Consider the following 9,767-nt stretch of genomic DNA (forward strand, 5'->3'; position numbering starts at 1 on the left):
TTAAGGTTACAGGCCCACATATCTAATCATGTTGGTTGTTATGATGGAAATTTTGCTTAACAATGTACGTAAAAGGCCATTAATTAAAGCTAATATCAGTCCTATATTCTAATCTCTTTTGATTGGTCAATAAAATTCATTAATTACTTGGAAAATCCAGAGGAATAAACAATATGAAAGGAAATCCAAAGACAAACTTGCTGCGGGATTACCAAGCTTTATACATTAATCACTACACTGAATTAAGAATAATATTCACTAACTCTTAAAAATTGAGATAGGACACACGAGTCTCTATTAACACAAGTTTCTATTTTTTTTAAACAGTAATTTTAAATTTTATCCTTTTAATAGAATTGTTCTTGAAGAATAAGTGATTACTTTTATCTGACTTTTATTGTCCAATTCAAAAGCAGATAGATAATATATTTCACTTATTGATTATCGAACGTAAATTTGAATTAATCAAATTAATAAATAAGAGATATTAAATGATTTATGCGAAAAAATAATACACTTCATAAACTCAGAATCTAGTAATAACAAGCAACAAGCACTTATCTCAAAATATCATATATGCAAAGAGCTTCACGTTTTTTCGTTGAAGATATTATATACATATATCTGCCATTTGAATATATAGAAATTAATTCTTGATTTTCTTGTTTGTGTCCTGAAAAAAGCAAATGCGAACTCAATAGATATTTTGCATGTGAGATGTGTAAGCAAGTGATGAAGTTAGGTTGTCCTGAGTATGGTGGGAACAAACCTTTCGGTATACGTTGTATTTGAATTGGGTAGATGTCAGTTTCAAATTTCACCATTTCTTGAACGATATTGGAGCCAAATGGTGGCAGTATCTCAAATAAATTTCTGTTTGCTCAGGCCTCCAATTGGATATGTAACAATTGCATAAGGTCATTAATGACTCATCTTTGATTTGGAACTTCTTTCAAAATATATATGCATTCTATCCTTTTTGGGTGTAACTTGACAAACTCTTGCAGATGCTTTATTTATTTTCCCCTATATGTCTATTATTTCATTCAAAATATCCAACTATGTGCATTACATTTGGATTTTTTTTCTCATAGTAGAATTAAAGCAACGTTTGTATTTAAAGAGAAAAAGAAAAATAAGTAATTATAAGGAAGCTCATTCAATTTCTATCAAAATTTAAAGTATGTTAACATTATTAATTAACTATGAAGAATCTAAAATCATATTTTTTGCCGAATGATATAAATAATTTACATTAAACTAAGTCATAAAATATTTATAGTTATATAATTATACTTTGAATTCTAGATCAAGCTAGGGTTTATGTTTTGGACAGATTAGTTTAGGGCCTGTTTGTAGGTTTTCTTGTATGGGTGCTGCTTCAAGCCTTGGGCCTTGTTGGTTCTTTTCTATCAATGGAAATTTCCTAACTTTATAAAAAAATAAAGAATAATATTTCTAAAATATGTATTTTGTACATTTATCTTGGAAATGGGCTGTTATTGGCTAACAAGGTTACTTGGACATGGTCCATAATCAAGGAATAGGCTCCAGGTTAACCAAGCCCGTATTCCCATGGAAAGTTTCAACTGGGCGAACACCCTGTAATTAAAAAAAATGAAAAAAAAAAAAAAAAACTCAAAAGAGCATTAAGTGCTTGTTCTAATATTTTCACTCACTCATTTCCCTCCGATATGAACTTACAAATTCCCGATAAGAACTACAGGCCGTTTTTCTAAAAGAAGAAGAAGAAGCAAATTCCATAGAGGGGTGTGGGGATAAGGTCAGGGGAGCTATTTGGAAATGGTAAAGGTTGGAATGAAGACTGAATCTTATGATCCCTTTCTGAAAAAGGAGTATCTTTTTGTAAGCATCGAAATATATGCAGCATATAACTTTTAAAGCTTATAGAAAAAGTTGGACCTGTAAATAATTTTGCACAATAATAAATTAAGATTCTGCAATTCATCAAATAGATAAAGTTATACTACTCTACTAATCCACCCATATAACCAAATCTATCCATATTTTGATCTTCCTTTCAACTAGCAGCGAAGGAATTTTCTTTTAAGCAAAGCTTCAAACACAGCATGTGCAAATAAATAACGCTCTTCAATTAGCATATCATATCAGTTACATAGTCAAACATTGTTTAAATGGAAATTCTATATAGATTTCTTAGTGAATTTCAAAACAAAAACTTTAAGGATTTGGTGTAAATTATTTAAACAGCACACGCATCAATTCCCAATAATTGAGAATTTGAATATTGGCAAAGAGATAAAAAGTTATAAGTTACAATGTCTTCTCAAATTTCCTTCCAGAATCAGAGTAGATTCTCCTGCAAGTAATGGCAGCTCATGTGTCGATTGTACGTTACAAGGTCACAATCATCTCCTTAAGTGGCTTGCATGTGAACTGTACTACTAGTTTTCCGGTTTGGGTCAGACAAATTGGGCCCGTTCCACTGTGTTCTCACATGCTCATCAGTCCATAGCCATAGCTCTACTGATTTTTTTTACCAAACCATAGCTCCACTGAACAAGTCATATTAGGATGCTGTTCAGATGGTCGGCGTCTAAACTAGCGACACGAATGCTTCAGATTTCAGTTGGGACTCTCACAGAAGCTTTGAGGTTCCTCATGGGTGGGCCGAATAACATGGGCTTATGTTTGAAGTCTATGTGAGTCGATCATGTCCCATTGAATTGTTTTAGGGCTTTTGTGGGAAAGATTTTGATCTTATTCTGTCGGGCTTAGTTCTCCTTGGAAAAAAAAAAATCCTTATCAACAACAAATTAATAACATGTGAATTATAGATAATATGATTTTTTTTTTTTAAATATAAAAAATGAGTTATCTATTTATTCTGAAATATTCATTTTAGCTGTGCTCATATTTTTTTTTAATAAAAAATAAATTTATAATGTCGTAACAGAATACCACATGTTCAAAATTTAAAAAGTTTTGGATTCTCTTCAAAAAGATTTTCAAATCTTGTCCATATTTTGTAAAGATAATGTGACTTGAATCTTTTATTTTCCACATCATTCAACTATTGTGAAAATTATATAAAAAAAAAATTCTATTATGTTTTTTTAATTAATTAGCATACTAAAGTTAATCAAATTATTATTTTCTATTATGAAAATATAATAAATTTATAAACTTTTAACTTAATAATAGTATAGCCTATTTAAAATCATAAAAATATGAAATTCCAGAGCCAAATGAGTAATATACATACACATAATATAAAAGCAAGTTGAGATTTGTACACAAATAATGAAGAGTGGGATATGATCAAATTGTGCAGAAAGAAGAAAGTTTAGTGGACGTAAGCCTAATTTTAAAAAAAGAAATGAGAATATGAAAGATTAAAAGGAAAGGGAGGCATATTGAGTTGATAAGTGTTTGGACCACGTCGTAAAGTGTAATAATCTTTATGCTCAAAATAAATTTGTGTGGTCCTGTCTCTCTCTCTCTCTCTCTCTCCATTGACTGCTTATTACTACTGCAAATCAATGGTTTCTTTCAACTTTGATCTGTGTTTATTACATGGCTCCTTTCCTTTTCTTACCAACACTGGGTAAGAATTTAAAGCTTTATACTTTATTTTCTTGTCATAAATTTCAAGTGGCTTTGGCTTTCCTATTAGAATGGCATCTTGCATTTTCATGTCCTTCTCTTCCCTACAATTCTACGATTTCCTTTTTGTTTTTCCTTAAAAAATCTATTATAAAATTAAGGGGAAGTACTAAAATATGCATGTGAAGAGATTGAAGATAAGAAAGCAAATAGGTTGTTAGCAACAATTTGAATGTGTAGAAAACAAGGAAAAATACAAGAAGATGAAACCTGCAGACAGAAGCACAAGATGACACATGACTTAATGTATAGCATTGATGCAAAAGTTCACCCACAAATTGAGATTTATGAAATGGGTTAATGTTGAAATGAGATCCTTTCACCACTTATTAGGGTTATATCACTGAGGTTATGGAAATTGGACACAACCCATGGTCTGCAAACTCAGGAACTAGCTGCGGCTGCAACTTCTCTTGGACTTGATATGAAAAGGGAGGATTATCACAAAGGTACTTTTAAAGAAAGCACCAACTAATAAGGAAAGCCTACCATTTGTTTTAATCTTTTGGGTTAAGTTTAGCTTTAGGGTTCTATCATATCAGTTTCTACTTTTAGCTTAAGCATTATTACAAACAGTTTCAGACAGTTGAAAAATTTTGAAATTTTAGATTAGATGCAAGTAGCAAGAGAAAAACATTTTGATGAAGTGCCCAGGTGCAGACACAAGATAAGATTGTGGTGCAGAGTAGTAGATCCATGCCAAAGGGATGCTACGGAATCCATTTGTGCTGTAGAGTGTGGACCACACATACATACATAAAGCTCCACACACGCAATTAATAATTGTAATTAGAAAGTTAATCCAGACTCTAATGAAGTATTTAGTTGAGGTGTTAATCCTCCAAAGTGAGATTGCGTAGGGAGAATCTTGGGTAATCAATTATATTTTTCAGAATTTAACAAAGATTTGAAGATAAGAAGTTATTTTCCTCGAGTTCCTTCATATAAAAAAAAAACATTGATAAAAAGAATAAATAATAAAAATAAATTAAATATTATAAAATAAAATGAATAATCTTAATAAATTTTTAAAGTAAATAAGCTTTCTGCAAACATTTACAAAATCAACATACTAACAAAATACAAAATTTAAAATATCTTCATCAAGAAAAACCTAATTACCCACCATTAATGAATAATTGGCATCTGATACTGTTTATTGATTATTTGGGTTGGTAGTCCATGTTCCAAGTTGTAGGTAGTCTTCTTAAGGCTACCCACCCCATGCTTTTATACAGTTGGGTCCTTCAATTCTTCAACTCAGCCATAAAGACTTTGCCCCCATAAAACAACATTACTGACTTCATCAATCACCATAACCAAAACTACCCATTTAAGTCCCCACTTTCGTCAGCTTCTCCTCCTCCTCCCTTTTTTAAATTTAGCTAGTAAAACTCATCATCATTCCTGCTTCCCTTTAAAGACAAGTGAAATATAAAATATTGCCCAAATAGACTTTGCTTGCAATCCCCACCTCATTAAAATAAATGGGATTAACTTAATTATTAGGACTTTCCCTAATTAGCATTAAATATCATATCCACATAATCCAAACCACTCAAAGGCAAGAACCCCTTTTGTGCACTTGATTAGAAGAATAGATTAACATGTTTCTTTAATAACACAGTGGGCTTATCACAAACTAAAAATACTATAAATGGGTGAGAAACATCCAAGAACTTAAATTCCAGAATCCAATTTAAAATAGCAATTGCTAATCATTGAAAAAGGTCTTGAAATCATGCATTTCTGATTAAATTAAAAAAATTAATTGTATAATCACAAGTATTAATTCTGTCTTTGCAAAATCCTTAAACTATTGTAATAAAGATAATGAGATATGTTAGAATAATATGTAACCGCTTTTTGCTTCTTTCTCTCAGACACAAGATAAGAAGAATCTCTCACTGTGGGTGTTCGTCTCTCTTCCCTCTACATGCTCTCTGTCAAGAGACATTAGATTCAGAAATTGAAATCAAGAACAAAGATTAACAAATATTAAAATCCACCAATTGAATTAGTAAAGTTTAAAAGCTTTCGATTTCAACTCTAATAACACTAAAGTGAAAGGAAACAAATCATGCATGCTACAGAAAAAGGCAAAATAAAGCTAATGGAGCAACTCAAAAGAACAGATTAAAGAACTTCAATTTAAATATGTTTTTTTCCCTTTTGATCAATCTCTTCTCTCCCAGGTTACCCTCAACAAAGTGAAGATCGTCACTAATTAAACTAAAAAAAAAAAAAAAGAAAACAAAAATCAGAAGATGAAAGAAAGAACTGAGGAGAAATTAGAAGGAAACAACTACTACCATGCTTACTCTCTATATATCTAGCTAACATTTATTATCGTGGTCATCATCCTCCCCGTCGAAAGATCAAGAAGACGAAGACGACCCATTAGTGCCGACATGCGCAACATTATCATTCTCAAAGAGGTTGTGATGATTCACGTTCTCGCTGCTGTCATTGTTGTTGGTAGTGGCGGTGGTCGGAGTGTCAGTGGGAGTGTGGTGGGCGTTTTCAAGATCATTGCTTCTAACACCATTCCCATTAGCATCCCTCTTGCCGAAAGTATTCTTGTTATTATGCATCCACACTTTTAAGACGCCTTTGTCAACCCCAACTTCATTGCAGAATTCTTGAATCAAATCTTCGTCCCTTTTCTGTATTTTCCAGCCCACTTTCTCTGAGAACTGGTACATTCTCTCTTTCTGGCTCTGGCTAAACTTGGTCCTGAAACGTTTTCTCGCCGAAGAACTACCTGGAACATGTATTGTCGAATTGTCATTTAAACCTGCAGATACACCCCCTGAGAGCGCCAACAGCATGTGCGGAGCAGAGGGGTAAGAGGAGGAGATCGGCGGTGGAGATGCGGAATTGGGGCTTCGATAAGGTTGCGGTATTGCTTGCGGAGGTGGGGGCGGTGGGTGGTGACGGTGGTGGGGCTGGTACTCAATGGTAGTGGTAGTATTAGTGGGTGGAGGGGAATCTTCTGGTTCACGGCGATGGAAATTACGGTGGCAACCGCAGGCAGCACATTTTATGGAAGTGGGGTCGTTGTGGTTAGCGGTAGGAGAAGGCATGAACTCTCCACAGCCATCTAGAGCATGACCACCTAATGAAGCAGCGTGGTTCTTGAGGCATTCTTTGTAAGTTATGACTACCGGAGGAGCAGCGAGGTGGTGGTGGTGATGCTGCTGGGAATTATGGCGCTTAAGAACACCGTTGGTGAAGGATAAAGGCTTAGCAGATTGGATCCGGGTAGGCGTTTCCGTTTCCTGGTCAGGGGATTTTGCAGTTGCGGTATTTGTGATGGTATTGTTGTTGGTGGTGGTGGAGGTTGTTGTTGGGGCTATGTCCATGGCTCAAACATTTAATTGAAGTTGTTAAGGAAAATAAAAGAAAATCAGAGAGAGAGATGAAAGAAAGATTTATGAAGGATGGTGGTGGTTTATGAAATTAGGGTTTTGTAGAGGTTGGTGGTGATGTAGGCAGCCATGGAAGTGATGGTGGTGGGGCTGTAAAGGGAAAACGGGAAATGTTTTTTTTTTTTTTTAAGAGGTGGGGAGAGAGATAGAGATGTAAGAAGAAGAGGAGGAGGAGGAGGTGGAGGAGGAAGGAGGATGATGATGATGATGAGCAGTGATGACTGTTGATAATAAAAATCTGGGTTTTGTGGTTGTGCTTCTTAACCTTAACCAAAATGTTGTTTTTAACCCTAGTTCCAATATCCATGGTTAAGTCACTTGACCCAGCTTTGGGTTAGACATTGTGGGTAATAAATACGCCTACATAGCCATTGACCCTATAGTACGCAATTTGTATTCTAGTTTTTTCTAATCTTTTACAGCCTGCACTGCACAAACATCCTTGGCCCTTACCTATCCTCCACTCTTTTACCTTGTCTCCACCATCCTCTTATCAGTCCTCTTAATAATAATTAATATTGATTACAAATTTAAAATTCTCAACTCAGTATTCGAGTTGACCTGTTTGCGTATGGAGGGGTAAATGTGTAAAAAAAATTGGAAAATGATAGCAGAAGATAACCTTAATTACTGTATTTGTCTGAGACATCCTGTTACCTCTCTCTCTCTCTCTCTCTCTCTCTCTCTCTCTCTCTCAGTCTCAGTTTTGTCAACTTGCAATGACTACGGTCTGGACAGCTTTACCAGTATGAAATGCACCCTTCTTTTGTATACTTGATTTTGCCAGCCTGAATTTTCACATCCCATTATTGCCCTCACCTCCTTCTCTTGATGGCTATTCTCAATTCTGTAATCATACACGAACAGTGCAGACGTGTTGTGGGTAATGCTGTCTTTTGGCTATAAGTTTCTTTTTTTAAAAAAAAATCCAGGGTGTTTAGGACATCGCGTCCTTAGAATTAAAGGTATCTTTGTCGGCTTGGGAGAGTTTTCGGACGTTGAAGGGCGAATATCTTAAAAAATAAACCCTTTACCTGCAGCTAAACGATTTCGTTTTATGAGAATGGGTTCCAGCAGTAGAATTAGAATCATGCTTTTTCTTTTGGACGAAATTGACCTCAAATCACAACCCGGCCCGATTGCGATGGATCAACTGGTTTGGAGCATAGTGCATGAAACACGAGAGACTTGGTAACGTAAATACAAAAATTAATCACAATTATCACCTAAAAGAGACTTCATAATTATAAGAGTGACACGTAATAATTAAGAATGTACGTGGCCCGACACGTGTAATAGAATTAAAATCAATAGCTGCCACGTAGAGAAGGCGGGTCAAGTGGTTCTTGCATGGCTAATAAAGTCAAAATCTCTGATAATTGAAGTGTCAGCCTGAAGAAATTAAAAGAATAATGCATCTAATATCACTTTTTTTTTATTAGGCATCTAATATAACTTTAACTCGCATAAAAAATGGCTATTATTAAATTATTTTTATTACGATAATATTTTTACATCAAATTAAATTTTTGTTTTTTTTTAAAAAAAGAAAGATGAGAGAGAGAGAGAGAGAGAGAGAGAGAGAGAGAGAGAGCAGCGGTTCACTGATTCTGGTGGTAAGGGTAAACAAACAGTAAAATGAAATAATTAATTAATAGGTGGAAAAGAAAAGAGGAGAGATGACGTAAGCAGAGCAATGATAGAGGAGCTAAGGTTTAATCATCGAAGGGTGTGTGAAGAAGCTAACCGTTGCATTGAAACTCACAAATCAGAATCCATTGTGAATTTATTAGCGGAAGACTTAGAACACTGTACTGTATTGTTCCTTTCCATTTTCCTTTTTTTTTTAAACTAGAAAAAATTATAATTATATGGGCGAAATCAGTTTATATTTTCTTTTCTTTTTGCCAAGCATGGGTTATGATATGGTTCAGCACTTCTCGAGGTCTTTAGGGATTTTTTTTTAATTATTTAATTATAGCTTTTTTATGTTTGATTAGATCCGACACCTTTAGGCTTTAGAGAGTTTTATAATTGGAAAATAAAATTTATTTTTATAAATAATTATTAAAGATAAAATACCATTTTTTTTAATGCAAAAGTTACTTACTTTAACATCCAACGGCACAAAATGTTACATTGCAGTTACTAAGAAACACAATGCTTTACAACAAACAAGCAACCTTAAGACTTGGAAAAAGGGAAAAAAAAAAAAAAAAAAAAAAAAAAAGAGATGTAGAATCAAATCAATAGTGCTGTGACTCTTCACAACCAAGCTCATCCAACTTCATTATTGGAGATTAGCTAACGAAGACAATCACAAAGTAGGCCATTCAATCTCAGAACTGGTACTACTACTTGGTACAGGCTTTCTCCCCCCATTGACACAGTACTGGCTGTACAGTTGAAAAATATGGCATACCTAGTATTGGCCTGAGCATCAAAGGATTAAAGATTCTAGAAGATATAGAATATAGAAATAAATTTGGAGAAAGTGGGTGTGATGAATCGGACAGAGTAACTTCTTGCACCTAAGAGTTTGCTCATTCTTAGAGACAAAGCTCACAATTATAGTTAGGGTGTTGCATGATAACTACTTCCACTCTCTTCTCCATTTTAAACTATTAATTTCTTCTTCTTAGTTATCTTTCTTTCTTTCTTTCTTTCTTTTTTCCTTGCCTAAATTTC

The 9,767-nt window shown here is 34.1% G+C and overlaps 1 protein-coding gene across 1 annotated transcript; it reads right to left on the reverse strand.

Moving 5' to 3' along the window:
- Positions 1–5,369: 5,369 nt before the first annotated feature.
- On the reverse strand, positions 5,370–7,313 carry LOC110602953 (zinc-finger homeodomain protein 10). The gene is made up of 2 exons (XM_043951684.1): positions 5,961–7,313; positions 5,370–5,591 (listed from the first exon to the last, which is right to left on the reverse strand). Exon 1 carries the CDS (start codon positions 7,011–7,013, stop codon positions 6,027–6,029), a length of 987 nt encoding a protein of 328 aa, XP_043807619.1. The 5' UTR covers positions 7,014–7,313; the 3' UTR covers positions 5,370–5,591; positions 5,961–6,026.
- Between the last annotated feature and the right edge of the window lie 2,454 nt (positions 7,314–9,767).

The sequence above is a fragment of the Manihot esculenta genome, chromosome 2, assembly GCF_001659605.2.
Source record: "Manihot esculenta cultivar AM560-2 chromosome 2, M.esculenta_v8, whole genome shotgun sequence".
NCBI classification, from domain to species: domain Eukaryota; kingdom Viridiplantae; phylum Streptophyta; class Magnoliopsida; order Malpighiales; family Euphorbiaceae; genus Manihot; species Manihot esculenta.